Source organism: Leptosomus discolor, chromosome 5 (genome assembly GCF_034619465.1).
Source record: "Leptosomus discolor isolate bLepDis1 chromosome 5, bLepDis1.hap2, whole genome shotgun sequence".
NCBI classification, from domain to species: Eukaryota; Metazoa; Chordata; class Aves; order Leptosomiformes; family Leptosomidae; genus Leptosomus; species Leptosomus discolor.
Genome location: NC_141395.1, coordinates 70,398,445 through 70,415,206, shown reverse-complemented (window position 1 = coordinate 70,415,206; position 16,762 = coordinate 70,398,445). Strand labels below are relative to the sequence as shown.

The window sequence follows — 16,762 nt, the reverse complement described above, 5'->3', positions numbered from 1 at the left end:
CCCTGGCCGCAACGCTCCCTCTTCATGTCCTGCTCTCGAGGACGTGTCCCCTTGGCCCTGGCGGCAGCTTTGAAGTGAGAGTCTTAGAGGCCAAAGGCTTGGTGCTGGTGGCGCGTGTCAGGGCGGGCAGAACACGTGGCCTAAGCATCCGAGTGGTTTTGTGTCATCCGTGAGATCATCCCATGGCATTCCTGTGGTGTGGTTCGAGGGTGCGTTGTGAAGAGGGGACCCCATTTCCTTGCAGCCTTTGCTGGCTGGTCTGGGCTCTGCAGGTGTGCTGGGCGTGAGGGGCTGCCGCTTCGATCGCGTTTTGTCCCTCCCTGCCTTGATGCCAATCACTCAGCCTGTCTTTAGACCTGGCCTTTCCCGTAGGGTGTCTTGGTGCCCCTCATGCTTGTGAAGTCCTATCCTCCTGGAGAAAGGAGGCTGCCAGTATGGGCTTGTGCCCCCTGGAGCCCTCCATGGTCTGGCAGTTGAACCAGCCAGAGGAGGGCTGTTTGTGAGAGCAGGACGTTGTCCTGGCAGCCCTGGGTCAGAGCTCTCAAGCCCTGTGATGTCGGGAGGCCATCCGTGGTCCCCAAAGTCTTGTGTTGTCCTCTCTTTATCAATCTGCTTAGCTAGGGTACGCATGTTTGCAGCCTGAGCTCTGGTATGATGTGTCCAAAGAAGAGCAAGGACGTGGTGAAGGATCTGGAGAACACGTCTTATGAGGAGTGGCTGAGGGAACTGGGGGTCTTTAGTTTGCTGAAGGTAACAGCTGAGGGGAGAAGTTTTCTCTGTCACAATGTGAAAGGAGGTTGTAGCGATGTGAGTGTCAGTCTCTTATCCCTAGTGAGAAGTGATGAGGAGTGGAAACAGCCTCAACTTGCACCGCGGGAGGTGTAGATTGGATATTAGGGACAATTTCAACACCAAAAGAGTTATCACGCAATGGAACAGGATGCCCCAGAAAGAGGATTTGGAGATTGCCGAGGGGAAGTGGAGGCGAGCATGCAGCACCTGTGTGCAGAGCGGAGGCCCTGGTGGTGGTGGTGGGTGCGTGCGGAAGGGTTGGTGAAGGGCAAGGCCTGCCCCAGTGGAGCCGAGGGGAGTGTTTTGCAGGCTGTTTGTCAGGCGAGCAGTGGTTGTTGCTGAGGACGATGAAGGGAGGTAGGAAGGATTGCTGTGCGTCTGGATGTAGCCAAGTCGCTGAGGCCTGAGAGTTCATAGTCACGAATGCTGAGGGAGCTGGCTGATGTCCTTGGGTGGCTACTCTCCATTATCTTGTGAAACTCCTGGTGGCTGGGAGCATTTTGTGGATGGAAGAGAGCTCAGAGCTCTTGTGTGTTGAAGGAAGATCTTATAAATTGGAGGCTGCGTAACCTTGACATAATTCTCACGGAATATGATATAGGAAATGTTTCTGGAAAGCCCTGCCAAGCCCCAGAAAAACAAGATGGTGATGGCAAGCGATCAGCATGGATTTATGAAGTGGTCATGATGCTGGACCGACCTCTGTGTCTTCTACCTTGAAGTGTGTGGCTTTGTGGACAAGGAGAGAGCTGTGGCAGGTCTTTCCCTGGAGTTTCCATAAAGACGTAACCCCTTTCTCCCCTTGCAGTCTCGCCAACCAGCCAAGAAATGATGGGTTGTGTAAATGGCCAGTGAGGTGGGCTGCAAAGTGGTGGGAGGGCTGGGCCCAGAGACTTGTGGTGAGTGGCCTCACGTGCAGTGTGAGGCAAGTGTCAAGTGGTGAGGCCCAGGTGCCAGATCCATGGGGCCAACCTTGTTGAAGACCCTGCTCAATGACACGGGCAGTAGGATAAGTGCCCCCTCAGCAAGTGGACGGATGATGCATTATGTGTCAAAGTGGCTGAGGCACGGGATGGCTGTGGCACCCTTCAGAGGGAGCTGGTGAGGCTGGAGACGGGGGCAGAGAGGAATCTCCTGAAGTTGAAGAGGGGGAAATGCCATGTCCTGCATCTGGGGAGGAATAGCGCTGGGCAGCAGGACATGGTGGTGGCCAAGAGGCTGGAAAGGCCCTTTGCTGAGCACGACTTTGTGGTGCTGGTGGAGAAGCAGCGGACTACGAGGCAGCAATGCAGCCTGGGTCAAAAGAGGCCGAGAGTCTCCAGGGCGGCGTTGGGAAGAGCGTTGCCAGCACTTCATGGGGAAGTGATCTTGCTGTGCCTTCAGCACTGGTGAGGCCCTGTTGGGGTAAAGTGTTCAGTTGAGGGTTCCCCTAATGAAGAAGGACCCAGAGTTGGTGGAGCAAGTTGAGTGCAGGGCCACCAAAACTCTGAAGGGACGGGGCATCCTTTCCATGAGGAGAATCCGAGAGAGCTGGGAGTTCTTTCCAACAGGGAGGCGAGTCTGCGCAGGGGAGATGTCATCACTGTGTCTAAACCGCTCATGGAAGGTCATGAGAACTGCGGAGTCAGACTCTTCTCCTGGTTGCCCACGGCCACGGCAAGGGTGAATGGAGACAGCTGACAAGATGTGCCATTGCCATGAAGAGAAGACAAGGCTTTTTCTGTGAGCGGGTGTTCAAACAGTGGAACCGGTTGTGCAGAGTTGTGTTGGAATCTCCATCCTTGGAGGTACTGAAATCCTGAATGAACGTGATCATAGACAGCTTTCCGGAGCTGACCACACATCAGCAGATTGGAATGAACAAGATGATCTCCGTATGTTGCTTGAGTACTGAGTGTTTCTGCTTCTTGTATTTTCTTGCTGTGATGGCCAGAGATTTGTGCTGTGGAAGAGAGTTGGTCAAGAGCATGTTTGATGGGGAGCTTGAATATTAGGCGTGTGTAGAAGTGCATTAGCATGTCCAAGCATTGGTTTGTGCGAGCGAAGGGCGTGTGTCATGTTCTGGAAGGCCCCTTGTGCTGCTCTGAGTTGTCGTTGCTGGGGACATACCTTGTAAGAGAGGTTTGAGGCCATTTTCCACCCACCCCGATGGCCTGTTGAGCCCTGGCTTTGTGCTGGGTGAGGTTGGCAGACCCTTGGGAGAAGAAAGGAAGAGGAGGCACGTGAGGCTGGGATGCAAGAGAACTTTATTGAGGAAAAAACAAAGTGATAATTAGGAGCGGCATGAAGAAGGGAGCCGGTCTGAAATTCAAGTAAGGTGAGCGTCAGCTGAAGTCCTTTGCTTGCGGGAGATTTTTCAAGTGCGCTGGTGTTTTCCAGCCATACAGAGCGGGAGGGTCTGGAATCGTGCCCTCAATCCATGCCGTGGCTTCCCAGGTGTGGGAGGTTGGTGTCAGGGGTGGTGGCGAGGGCCCTTAGCAGGGGTAGCAGCCTCTCCTGCCGCCGTAGCAGCCCAGGCCTCCGAAACCATAGCCGAGGCCGTAGCCGAGGCCGAAGCCGCCGGAGGAGATGGGCACTCCCTGGGCGCTGAGGACGTTGCCCACGGCAGCCGATGAGGAGGATCCGACGGCGGTGCTCTGCGGGGAGGAGGTGAGGATGGGTCCTGGCAGGGTGACCAGCACGGCAGGAGGCTGGATGACGACGCGGGAGTCCTCGCACTGCCTGACACAGGGCTCGTTGCAGCTGTTAGCCAGCGGGGTGGGTCCGCAGGGGCTGCAGAGGCTGTTGCAGGCCATGGGGGTGGTGTGGAGGGTCCCTGGAAGAGAGGGTGTTGAGAGAGCGGAGGGGCGTGGGGGCACGAGGGGTTGGAGGAGGGCGGTGGAGCGGGGAGGGGTGGTGAGGGGCTGTGGGGAGCGTGCGCGGCGGTGAGGAGGCGTGAGGGCTGGTGAGGCTGGGGCCGAGCGCGGTGGGAGAGAGGGGCCAGGTGGGGCAGGAGGAGGAGGGTCAGGGGGTTGCTGCTGACCTTGGGGAGCGAGGAGGAGAAGGCGTGAGGAGGAGAGGTGTGTGAGGGAAAGAGGCGCTGGGCCGGCTTTTATGGTGGCGCGCGAGGGGCGGGACAGCCTTGGGGCAGGACGGCATTTGGCAGCAGGCAGCTCTTGCCTGCCCCAGCCCTGCCAGCAATGAGGTGGGGTGTGTTTCCCTGGCCGCAACGCTCCCTCTTCATGTCCTGCTCTCGAGGACGTGTCCCCTTGGCCCTGGCGGCAGCTTTGAAGTGAGAGGAGGTGTTTGGGACGAATTGCATGGAAGTTGTGTCTCAGGGCATTTGGAGACTCAGCCAAATCATGGGAGAGGTGTTGTGTCATCAGTGAGGTCATCCCGTGGCACTCGTATGCTGTGGTGCGCAGCCATTTCTCAAGTCTTTGTTGCGCCAGAGAGGGATTGGACGTAGTGGAGGGGAAATGGGAGGCGTGCCTGCTGCGCTGGGCACTGCTCCCGAGAACCTCGAGGGGATGTTTGCATGCCAAGGGGTTGATGGAGCACAATAGACTGGGCTGGACTAGACTGGACTAGAAGTGTCCAGTGGGAAAGGACCTACAGTGATCATCTAGTCCAGCTGCCTGACCACTTCGGGACTGACCAAAAGTTAAAGCATGTTATTAAGGGCATTGTTTTTCCAAATGCCGCTTAAACGCTGACGGGCTTGGGGCATTGACCACCTCTCCAGGAAGCCTGTTCCTGTGTTTGACCACCCTCTCCATAAAGAACTATTTTCTACTCTCGAGTCTGAACCTCCCTGATGCAGTTTTGAACCATTCCGACAAATCCTGTCCCTGGACCCCAGGGAGCTCAGCACCTTCCTCTCCGTGTCCCGTCCTCAGGAAACTGCAGAGAGCCATCAGGTTCCTCCTCAGCCTCCTTCTCTCCAAACTAGACCAACCCAAATTCCTTAGCCGCTCCTCACAGGCCATGCCTTCCAGCCCTTCCACCAGCTCTGTTGCCCTCCTCGGGATGCACTGAAGACCTTCACATCCTTTTGGGATGGTAGGGCCCAGATCTGCCCACGATACTCAAGGAGAGGCGTCACCAAGGCTCACTACAGCAGGATAATCAGCTCTTTTGACCGGCTGGTGATGGTTGATGCACCCCGGGGTGGGCTTTGGCCTCTTGGCTGCCAGGGCACTGCTGACTCACACTGAGCCTGCTGTCAGCCAGCAGCCCCACAGCCCTTTCTGCAGGGCCGCTCTCCAGCACCTCCTCTCCCCATTTCTGCTGGTGTGTAGTGTCCACCTCGGTCCTGGGTGCAGAACGTGGCATTTGCTCTTGTTAAATTTTGTGCCGTTGATGATTGCCCAGTGCTCCAAACGGGGCTTGTGTGTGGAGGGGTGCTGGAGGGCCTGGCAGGCAAGAAGCACGCTGGGCTGTGCTGGGGGTGCCAGTGGACTCACAGGTGCCCTCTCCTTAGAAAGAGGGGGTTGTGTAACGGGCTGTACATTTGTCCATGGGGAAAGATGGTTTGAAGCAGAAATGCTGCGGGAGGTACCTGATTTCCTTGCACTGCACAGAGAGGGATGTCTGTCATGGAGGTGAGCGAGGGGAGATGCAAAGTCCTGTTTCTGGGGAGGGGAGTCTTCCCAGGCAGAAGCAGTGGCTTGGGGCCAACTGCCTCGAAAGGAGCTAAGCAGGGAAGGACATTGTTCTTCTGGTGGAGGTCAAATGGCCCATGAGATGGCAATGAACCTTTTGGCTAAAGGGCCCACCAGTCTCGAGGGCAGCATTTGGAGAAGCGTTGCCAGCAGGTTGAGGGCGGTGACCCTTCCTCTCTGCTCAGCACTGGTGAGGTCCCATGTGAAGTGCTGTGTGCGGTTCTGGGCTCCTCAGTGTGAGAAGGTCAGGGGCTTGTTGGAGCAAGAGCAGTGCAGGCCACCAGGGGAGATGCTGCAGGGACTGGAGCCTCCTTCCTAGGAGAGGAAGCTGAGAGAGCTGGGAGCGTTTAGCCAGGAGATAAGGAAGTGCAGGGAGGAGGCCATAAATATGCCTAAATCGCAGCCGGGAGGGAATGAAATTGAGGGAGCCCGGCTCTTGGAATCAGTGCGCACTAGTAAGACAAGGGGCTGTGATCATAAGCGAAAGCAGATGGAATTCCCTGGGGAAAAAAGGCAAGGCTTTTTGCGTGTGAGGGTGGTCAAAGTGTGGAAGAGGTGGTGGAGTCTCGGTCCTGGGAGATACTGAAACCCCGACTGGCCATGGTCTGAGATAAGCTCTGCTGGAGCTGGCCCTGTCTGAGCAGTGGGGTTGAAGCCAATGCTCTCCAGCTTTCCTGACAAATTCAATGTTTCTGTGATTCTGTTTGCTGGGAGGACTGGAGGGTCATGGTGGGGAAGAGAGATAGTGAAGCGTGTGCTGGCATGGGGAGATCTCATCAGAGGTGCGTGCAGGGGAGCGTTGTGATGTCCGAGACTTTAACTAAAGCAGGTGATGGGCTTGTGTCACGTTCTTGAAGAGCCCAAGTGTCAGTCTGTGGTGATGTTCGTGGTGGTGGTAGCCAGTTTCCTAAGAGAGGTCCCGTGCTCCTTTTCCACCCATCCAATGGGCTGTCGAGCCCGAACTTTGTGTGGAACCTTGGGAGAAGAAATGGAGTGGAGGCATCACAGGCTGGGATGCAGGAGAAATTTATTGAGAAAAGAAAAGTGAAAAAACAGGAGCAGCAAGTGAAAAGGAGCCAGTCTGACGTGACGGTAGGATGGCCGTCAGCCAAAGTCCTTTGATTGCTGTAGGTCTCACCAGAGCACCAAGATATTCCTGGCCCGCAGTGGGAGCATCACAGTAAAAATCCACAGCGGTGTCTGGCTTATGAGAAGGTGTTTGCAGCGTAGAGAAATGGATATAGCAGAAGGCACAATGCAAAGAGGGAAGCGGAAGAAGAGGAAGAGATCCATGGGCCGTGTTTGCAGGCAGGCCGGGCTGGCCCCTTCCCTGCTTGCTTTGTGCCTGGAGAGAAGGAGCCGTGGATGGGAAGCCCATTGGCCTGCAAGGGCCTGGAGGTGTGTCCTCAATCCATGCCGTGGCTTGCCGGGTGTGGGAGGTTGGTGTCAGGGGTGGTGGCGAGGGCCCTTAGCAGGGGTAGCAGCCTCTCCTGCCTCCGTAGCAGCCCAGGCCTCCGAAGCCGTAGCCGAGGCCGAAGCCGCCGGAGGAGATGGGCACTCCCTGGGCGCTGAGTTCGTTGCCCACGGCAGCCGATGAGGAGGATCCGACGGCGGTGCTCTGGGGGAAGGAGCTGAGGATGGGTCCTGGCAGGGTGACCACCACGGTGGAGGGCTGGATGACGACGCGGGAGTCCTCGCACTGCCTGACACAGGGCTCGTTGCAGCTGTTAGCCAGCGGGGTGGGTCCGCAGGGGTTGCAGAGGCTGTTGCAGGCCATGGGGGTGGTGTGGAGGGTCCCTGGAAGAGAGGGTGTTGAGAGAGCGGAGGGGCGTGGGGGCGCGAGGGGTTGGAGGAGGGCGGTGGAGCGGGGAGGGGTGGTGTGGGGCTGTGGGGAGCGTGCGCGGCGGTGAGGAGGCGTGAGGGCTGGTGAGGCTGGGGCCGAGCGCAGTGGGAGAGAGGGGCCAGGTGGGGCAGGAGGAGGAGGGTCAGGGGGTTGCGGCTGACCTTGGGGAGCGGGGAGGAGAAGGCGTGAGGAGGAGACGTGTGTGAGGGAGAGAGGCGCTGGGCCGGCTTTTATGGTGGTGCGCGAGGGGCGGGACGGCCTTGGGGCAGGACGGCATTTGGCAGCAGGCAGCTCTTGCCTGCCCCAGCCCTGCCAGCAATGAGGTGGGGTGTGTTTCCCTGGCCGCAACGCTCCCTCTTCATGTCCTGCTCTCGAGGACGTGTCCCCTTGGCCCTGGCGGCAGCTTTGAAGTGAGAGTCTTAGAGGCCAAAGGCTTGGTGCTGGTGGCGCGTGTCAGGGCGGGCAGAACACGTGGCCTAAGCGTCCGAGTGGTTTTGTGTCATCCGTGAGATCATCCCATGGCATTCCTGTGGTGTGGTTCGAGGGTGCGTTGTGAAGAGGGGACCCCATTTCCTCGCAGTCCTGGCAGGCTGGTCTGGGCTCTGCAGGTGTGCTGGGCGTGAGGGGCTGCCGCTTCGATCGCGTTTTGTCCCTCCCTGCCTTGATGCCAATCACTCAGCCTGTCTTTAGACCTGGCCTTTCCCGTAGGGTGTCTTGGTGCCCCTCATGCTTGTGAAGTCCTATCCTCCTGGAGAAAGGAGGCTGCCAGTATGGGCTTGTGCCCCCTGGAGCCCTCCATGGTCTGGCAGTTGAACCAGCCAGAGGAGGGCTGTTTGTGAGAGCAGGACGTTGTCCTGGCAGCCCTGGGTCAGAGCTCTCAAGCCCTGTGATGTCGGGAGGCCATCCGTGGTCCCCAAAGTCTTGTGTTGTCCTCTCTTTATCAATCTGCTTAGCTAGGGTACGCATGTTTGCAGCCTGAGCTCTGGTATGATGTGTCCAAAGAAGAGCAAGGACGTGGTGAAGGATCTGGAGAACACGTCTTATGAGGAGTGGCTGAGGGAACTGGGGGTCTTTAGTTTGCTGAAGGTAACAGCTGAGGGGAGAAGTTTTCTCTGTCACAACGTGAAAGGAGGTTGTAGCGATGTGAGTGTCAGTCTCTTATCCCTAGTGAGAAGTGATGAGGAGTGGAAACAGCCTCAACTTGCACCACGGAAGGTTTAGATTGGATATTAGGGACAATTTCAACACCAAAAGAGTTATCACGCAATGGAACAGGATGCCCCAGAAAGAGGATTTGGAGATTGCCGAGGGGAAGTGGAGGCGAGCATGCAGCACCTGTGTGCAGAGCGGAGGCCCTGGTGGTGGTGGTGGGTGCGTGCGGAAGGGTTGGTGAAGGGCAAGGCCTGCCCCAGTGGAGCCGAGGGGAGTGTTTTGCAGGCTGTTTGTCAGGCGAGCAGTGGTTGTTGCTGAGGACGATGAAGGGAGGTAGGAAGGATTGCTGTGCGTCTGGATGTAGCCAAGTCGCTGAGGCCTGAGAGTTCATAGTCACGAATGCTGAGGGAGCTGGCTGATGTCCTTGGGTGGCTACTCTCCATTATCTTGTGAAACTCCTGGTGGCTGGGAGCATTTTGTGGATGGAAGAGAGCTCAGAGGTCTTGTGTGTTGAAGGAAGATCTTATAAATTGGAGGCTGCGTAACCTTGACATAATTCTCACGGAATATGATATAGGAAATGTTTCTGGAAAGCCCTGCCAAGCCCCAGAAAAACAAGATGGTGATGGCAAGCGATCAGCATGGATTTATGAAGTGGTCATGATGCTGGACCGACCTCTGTGTCTTCTACCTTGAAGTGTGTGGCTTTGTGGACAAGGAGAGAGCTGTGGCAGGTCTTTCCCTGGAGTTTCCATAAAGACATAACCACTTTCTCCCCTTGCAGTCTCGCCAACCAGCCAAGAAATGATGGGTTGTGTAAATGGCCAGTGAGGTGGGCTGCAAAGTGGTGGGAGGGCTGGGCCCAGAGACTTGTGGTGAGTGGCCTCACGTGCAGTGTGAGGCAAGTGTCAAGTGGTGAGGCCCAGGTGCCAGATCCATGGGGCCAACCTTGTTGAAGACCCTGCTCAATGACACGGGCAGTAGGATAAGTGCCCCCTCAGCAAGTGGACGGATGATGCATTATGTGTCAAAGTGGCTGAGGCACGGGATGGCTGTGGCACCCTTCAGAGGGAGCTGGTGAGGCTGGAGACGGGGGCAGAGAGGAATCTCCTGAAGTTGAAGAGGGGGAAATGCCATGTCCTGCATCTGGGGAGGAATAGCGCTGGGCAGCAGGACATGGTGGTGGCCAAGAGGCTGGAAAGGCCCTTTGCTGAGCACGACTTTGTGGTGCTGGTGGAGAAGCAGCGGACTACGAGGCAGCAATGCAGCCTGGGTCAAAAGAGGCCGAGAGTCTCCAGGGCGGCGTTGGGAAGAGCGTTGCCAGCACTTCATGGGGAAGTGATCTTGCTGTGCCTTCAGCACTGGTGAGGCCCTGTTGGGGTAAAGTGTTCAGTTGAGGGTTCCCCTAATGAAGAAGGACCCAGAGTTGGTGGAGCAAGTTGAGTGCAGGGCCACCAAAACTCTGAAGGGACGGGGCATCCTTTCCATGAGGAGAATCCGAGAGAGCTGGGAGTTCTTTCCAACAGGGAGGCGAGTCTGCGCAGGGGAGATGTCATCACTGTGTCTAAACCGCTCATGGAAGGTCATGAGAACTGCGGAGTCAGACTCTTCTCCTGGTTGCCCACGGCCACGGCAAGGGTGAATGGAGACAGCTGACAAGATGTGCCATTGCCATGAAGAGAAGACAAGGCTTTTTCTGTGAGCGGGTGTTCAAACAATGGAACCGGTTGTGCAGAGTTGTGTTGGAATCTCCATCCTTCGAGGTACTGAAATCCTGAATGGACGTGATCATAGACAGCTTTCCGGAGCTGACCACACATCAGCAGATTGGAATGAACAAGATGATCTCCGTATGTTGCTTGAGTACTGAGTGTTTCTGCTTCTTGTATTTTCTTGCTGTGATGGCCAGAGATTTGTGCTGTGGAAGAGAGTTGGTCAAGAGCATGTTTGATGGGGAGCTTGAATATTAGGCGTGTGTAGAAGTGCATTAGCATGTCCAAGCATTGGTTTGTGCGAGCGAAGGGCGTGTGTCATGTTCTGGAAGGCCCCTTGTGCTGCTCTGAGTTGTCGTTGCTGGGGACATACCTTGTAAGAGAGGTTTGAGGCCATTTTCCACCCACCCCGATGGCCTGTTGAGCCCTGGCTTTGTGCTGGGTGAGGTTGGCAGACCCTTGGGAGAAGAAAGGAAGAGGAGGCACATGAGGCTGGGATGCAAGAGAACTTTATTGAGGAAAAAACAAAGTGATAATTAGGAGCGGCATGAAGAAGGGAGCCGGTCTGAAATTCAAGTAAGGTGAGCGTCAGCTGAAGTCCTTTGCTTGCGGGAGATTTTTCAAGTGCGCTGGTGTTTTCCAGCCATACAGAGCGGGAGGGTCTGGAATCGTGCCCTCAATCCATGCCGTGGCTTCCCAGGTGTGGGAGGTTGGTGTCAGGGGTGGTGGCGAGGGCCCTTAGCAGGGGTAGCAGCCTCTCCTGCCGCCGTAGCAGCCCAGGCCTCCGAAACCATAGCCGAGGCCGTAGCCGAGGCCGAAGCCGCCGGAGGAGATGGGCACTCCCTGGGCGCTGAGGACGTTGCCCACGGCAGCCGATGAGGAGGATCCGACGGCGGTGCTCTGCGGGGAGGAGGTGAGGATGGGTCCTGGCAGGGTGACCAGCACGGCAGGAGGCTGGATGACGACGCGGGAGTCCTCGCACTGCCTGACACAGGGCTCGTTGCAGCTGTTAGCCAGCGGGGTGGGTCCGCAGGGGCTGCAGAGGCTGTTGCAGGCCATGGGGGTGGTGTGGAGGGTCCCTGGAAGAGAGGGTGTTGAGAGAGCGGAGGGGCGTGGGGGCGCGAGGGGTTGGAGGAGGGCGGTGGAGCGGGGAGGGGTGGTGAGGGGCTGTGGGGAGCGTGCGCGGCGGTGAGGAGGCGTGAGGGCTGGTGAGGCTGGGGCCGAGCGCGGTGGGAGAGAGGGGCCAGGTGGGGCAGGAGGAGGAGGGTCAGGGGGTTGCTGCTGACCTTGGGGAGCGAGGAGGAGAAGGCGTGAGGAGGAGAGGTGTGTGAGGGAGAGAGGCGCTGGGCCGGCTTTTATGGTGGCGCGAGAGGGGCGGGACGGCCTTGGGGCAGGACGGCATTTGGCAGCAGGCAGCTCTTGCCTGCCCCAGCCCTGCCAGCAATGAGGTGGGGTGTGTTTCCCTGGCCGCAACGCTCCCTCTTCATGTCCTGCTCTCGAGGACGTGTCCCCTTGGCCCTGGCGGCAGCTTTGAAGTGAGAGGAGGTGTTTGGGACGAATTGCATGGAAGTTGTGTCTCAGGGCATTTGGAGACTCAGCCAAATCATGGGAGAGGTGTTGTGTCATCAGTGAGGTCATCCCGTGGCACTCGTATGCTGTGGTGTGCAGCCATTTCTCAAGTCTTTGTTGCGCCAGAGAGGGATTGGACGTAGTGGAGGGGAAATGGGAGGCGTGCCTGCTGCGCTGGGCACTGCTCCCGAGAACCTCGAGGGGATGTTTGCATGCCAAGGGGTTGATGGAGCACAATAGACTGGGCTGGACTAGACTGGACTAGAAGTGTCCAGTGGGAAAGGACCTACAGTGATCATCTAGTCCAGCTGCCTGACCACTTCGGGACTGACCAAAAGTTAAAGCATGTTATTAAGGGCATTGTTTTTCCAAATGCCGTTTAAACGCTGACGGGCGTGGGGCATTGACCACCTCTCCAGGAAGCCTGTTCCTGTGTTTGACCACCCTCTCCATAAAGAACTATTTTCTACTCTCGAGTCTGAACCTCCCTGATGCAGTTTTGAACCATTCCGACAAATCCTGTCCCTGGACCCCAGGGAGCTCAGCACCTTCCTCTCCGTGTCCCGTCCTCAGGAAGCTGCAGAGAGCCATCAGGTTCCTCCTCAGCCTCCTTCTCTCCAAACTAGACCAACGCAAATTCCTTAGCCGCTCCTCACAGGCCATGCCTTCCAGCCCTTCCACCAGCTTTGTTGCTCTCCTCGGGATGCACTGAAGACCTTCACATCCTTTTGGGATGGTAGGGCCCAGATCTGCCCACGATACTCAAGGAGAGGCGTCACCAAGGCTCACTACAGCGGGATAATCAGCTCTTTTGACCGGCTGGTGATGGTTGATGCACCCCGGGGTGGGCTTTGGCCTCTTGGCTGCCAGGGCACTGCTGACTCACACTGAGCCTGCTGTCAGCCAGCAGCCCCACAGCCCTTTCTGCAGGGCCGCTCTCCAGCACCTCCTCTCCCCATTTCTGCTGGTGTGTAGTGTCCACCTCGGTCCTGGGTGCAGAACGTGGCATTTGCTCTTGTTAAATTTTGTGCCGTTGATGATTGCCCAGTGCTCCAAACGGGGCTTGTGTGTGGAGGGGTGCTGGAGGGCCTGGCAGGCAAGAAGCACGCTGGGCTGTGCTGGGGGTGCCAGTGGACTCACAGGTGCCCTCTCCTTAGAAAGAGGGGGTTGTGTAACGGGCTGTACATTTGTCCATGGGGAAAGATGGTTTGAAGCAGAAATGCTGCGGGAGGTACCTGATTTCCTTGCACTGCACAGAGAGGGATGTCTGTCATGGAGGTGAGCGAGGGGAGATGCAAAGTCCTGTTTCTGGGGAGGGGAGTCTTCCCAGGCAGAAGCAGTGGCTTGGGGCCAACTGCCTCGAAAGGAGCTAAGCAGGGAAGGACATTGTTCTTCTGGTGGAGGTCAAATGGCCCATGAGATGGCAATGAACCTTTTGGCTAAAGGGCCCACCAGTCTCGAGGGCAGCATTTGGAGAAGCGTTGCCAGCAGGTTGAGGGCGGTGACCCTTCCTCTCTGCTCAGCACTGGTGAGGTCCCATGTGAAGTGCTGTGTGCGGTTCTGGGCTCCTCAGTGTGAGAAGGTCAGGGGCTTGTTGGAGCAAGAGCAGTGCAGGCCACCAGGGGAGATGCTGCAGGGACTGGAGCCTCCTTCCTAGGAGAGGAAGCTGAGAGAGCTGGGAGCGTTTAGCCAGGAGATAAGGAAGTGCAGGGAGGAGGCCATAAATATGCCTAAATCGCAGCCGGGAGGGAATGAAATTGAGGGAGCCCGGCTCTTGGAATCAGTGCGCACTAGTAAGACAAGGGGCTGTGATCATAAGCGAAAGCAGATGGAATTCCCTGGGGAAAAAAGGCAAGGCTTTTTGCGTGTGAGGGTGGTCAAAGTGTGGAAGAGGTGGTGGAGTCTCGGTCCTGGGAGATACTGAAACCCCGACTGGCCATGGTCTGGGATAAGCTCTGCTGGAGCTGGCCCTGTCTGAGCAGTGGGGTTGAAGCCAATGCTCTCCAGCTTTCCTGACAAATTCAATGTTTCTGTGATTCTGTTTGCTGGGAGGACTGGAGGGTCATGGTGGGGAAGAGAGATAGTGAAGCGTGTGCTGGCATGGGGAGATCTCATCAGAGGTGCGTGCAGGGGAGCGTTGTGATGTCCGAGACTTTAACTAAAGCAGGTGATGGGCTTGTGTCACGTTCTTGAAGAGCCCAAGTGTCAGTCTGTGGTGATGTTCGTGGTGGTGGTAGCCAGTTTCCTAAGAGAGGTCCCGTGCTCCTTTTCCACCCATCCAATGGGCTGTCGAGCCCAAACTTTGTGTGGAACCTTGGGAGAAGAAATGGAGTGGAGGCATCACAGGCTGGGATGCAGGAGAAATTTATTGAGAAAAGAAAAGTGAAAAAACAGGAGCAGCAAGTGAAAAGGAGCCAGTCTGACGTGACGGTAGGATGGCCGTCAGCCAAAGTCCTTTGATTGCTGTAGGTCTCACCAGAGCACCAAGATATTCCTGGCCCGCAGTGGGAGCATCACAGTAAAAATCCACAGCGGTGTCTGGCTTATGAGAAGGTGTTTGCAGCGTAGAGCAATGGATATAGCAGAAGGCACAATGCAAAGAGGGAAGCGGAAGAAGAGGAAGAGATCCATGGGCCGTGTTTGCAGGCAGGCCGGGCTGGCCCCTTCCCTGCTTGCTTTGTGCCTGGAGAGAAGGAGCCGTGGATGGGAAGCCCATTGGCCTGCAAGGGCCTGGAGGGGTGTCCTCAATCCATGCCGTGGCTTGCCGGGTGTGGGAGGTTGGTGTCAGGGGTGGTGGTGAGGGCCCTTAGCAGGGGTAGCAGCCTCTCCTGCCGCCGTAGCAGCCCAGGCCTCCGAAGCCATAGCCGAGGCCGAAGCCGCCGGAGGAGATGGGCACTCCCTGGGCGCTGAGTTCGTTGCCCACGGCAGCCGATGAGGAGGATCCGACGGCGGTGCTCTGGGGGAAGGAGCTGAGGATGGGTCCTGGCAGGGTGACCACCACGGTGGAGGGCTGGATGACGACGCGGGAGTCTTCGCACTGCCTGACACAGGGCTCGTTGCAGCTGTTAGCCAGCGGGGTGGGTCCGCAGGGGCTGCAGAGGCTGTTGCAGGCCATGGGGGTGGTGTGGAGGGTCCCTGGAAGAGAGGGTGTTGAGAGAGCGGAGGGGCGTGGGGGCGCGAGGGGTTGGAGGAGGGCGGTGGAGCGGGGAGGGGTGGTGAGGGGCTGTGGGGAGCGTGCGCAGCGGTGAGGAGGCGTGAGGGCTGGTGAGGCTGGGGCCGAGCGCGGTGGGAGAGAGGGGCCAGGTGGGGCAGGAGGAGGAGGATCAGGGGGTTGCGGCTGACCTTGGGGAGCGGGGAGGAGAAGGCGTGAGGAGGAGAGGTGTGTGAGGGAGAGAGGCGCTGGGCTGGCTTTTATGGTGGTGCGCGAGGGGCGGGACGGCCTTGGGGCAGGACGGCATTTGGCAGCAGGCAGCTCTTGCCTGCCCCAGCCCTGCCAGCAATGAGGTGGGGTGTGTTTCCCTGGCCGCAACGCTCCCTCTTCATGTCCTGCTCTCGAGGACGTGTCCCCTTGGCCCTGGCGGCAGCTTTGAAGTGAGAGTCTTAGAGGCCAAAGGCTTGGTGCTGGTGGCGCGTGTCAGGGCGGGCAGAACACGTGGCCTAAGCGTCCGAGTGGTTTTGTGTCATCCGTGAGATCATCCCATGGCATTCCTGTGGTGTGGTTCGAGGGTGCGTTGTGAAGAGGGGACCCCATTTCCTCGCAGTCCTGGCAGGCTGGTCTGGGCTCTGCAGGTGTGCTGGGCGTGAGGGGCTGCCGCTTCGATCGCGTTTTGTCCCTCCCTGCCTTGATGCCAATCACTCAGCCTGTCTTTAGACCTGGCCTTTCCCGTAGGGTGTCTTGGTGCCCCTCATGCTTGTGAAGTCCTATCCTCCTGGAGAAAGGAGGCTGCCAGTATGGGCTTGTGCCCCCTGGAGCCCTCCATGGTCTGGCAGTTGAACCAGCCAGAGGAGGGCTGTTTGTGAGAGCAGGACGTTGTCCTGGCAGCCCTGGGTCAGAGCTCTCAAGCCCTGTGATGTCGGGAGGCCATCCGTGGTCCCCAAAGTCTTGTGTTGTCCTCTCTTTATCAATCTGCTTAGCTAGAGTACGCATGTTTGCAGCCTGAGCTCTGGTATGATGTGTCCAAAGAAGAGCAAGGACGTGGTGAAGGATCTGGAGAACACGTCTTATGAGGAGTGGCTGAGGGAACTGGGGGTCTTTAGTTTGCTGAAGGTAACAGCTGAGGGGAGAAGTTTTCTCTGTCACAATGTGAAAGGAGGTTGTAGCGATGTGAGTGTCAGTCTCTTATCCCTAGTGAGAAGTGATGAGGAGTGGAAACAGCCTCAACTTGCACCGCGGGAGGTGTAGATTGGATATTAGGGACAATTTCAACACCAAAGGAGTTATCACGCAATGGAACAGGATGCCCCAGAAAGAGGATTTGGAGATTGCCGAGGGGAAGTGGAGGCGAGCATGCAGCACCTGTGTGCAGAGCGGAGGCCCTGGTGGTGGTGGTGGGTGCGTGCGGAAGGGTTGGTGAAGGGCAAGGCCTGCCCCAGTGGAGCCGAGGGGAGTGTTTTGCAGGCTGTTTGTCAGGCGAGCAGTGGTTGTTGCTGAGGACGATGAAGGGAGGTAGGAAGGATTGCTGTGCGTCTGGATGTAGCCAAGTCGCTGAGGCCTGAGAGTTCGTAGTCACGAATGCTGAGGGAGCTGGCTGATGTCCTTGGGTGGCTACTCTCCATTATCTTGTGAAACTCCTGGTGGCTGGGAGCATTTTGTGGATGGAAGAGAGCTCAGAGGTCTTGTGTGTTGAAGGAAGATCTTATAAATTGGAGGCTGCGTAACCTTGACATAATTCTCACGGAATATGATATAGGAAATGTTTCTGGAAAGCCCTGCCAAGCCCCAGAAAAACAAGATGGTGATGGCAAGCGATCAGCATGGATTTATGAAGTGGTCATGATGCTGGACCGACCTCTGTGTCTTCTACCTTGAAGTGTGTGGCTTTGTGGACAAG

General features: G+C 57.3%; 2 protein-coding genes and 2 pseudogenes across 2 annotated transcripts; all 4 read right to left on the bottom strand.

Moving 5' to 3' along the window:
* Window positions 1-3,266: 3,266 nt before the first annotated feature.
* Window positions 3,267-3,587, bottom strand: LOC147415599 (feather keratin pseudogene; annotated as a pseudogene).
* A 3,316-nt stretch (window positions 3,588-6,903) lies between these two features.
* LOC147415598 (feather beta keratin-like) lies at window positions 6,904-7,212 on the bottom strand. The gene has a single exon (XM_086466059.1). The coding sequence runs from the start codon at window positions 7,210-7,212 to the stop codon at window positions 6,904-6,906; it is 309 nt and encodes a 102-aa protein (XP_086322185.1).
* A 3,668-nt stretch (window positions 7,213-10,880) lies between these two features.
* On the bottom strand, window positions 10,881-11,201 carry LOC147415597 (feather keratin pseudogene; annotated as a pseudogene).
* A 3,316-nt stretch (window positions 11,202-14,517) lies between these two features.
* Window positions 14,518-14,826, bottom strand: LOC147415596 (feather beta keratin-like). The gene has a single exon (XM_086465902.1). The coding sequence runs from the start codon at window positions 14,824-14,826 to the stop codon at window positions 14,518-14,520; it is 309 nt and encodes a 102-aa protein (XP_086322028.1).
* Between the last annotated feature and the right edge of the window lie 1,936 nt (window positions 14,827-16,762).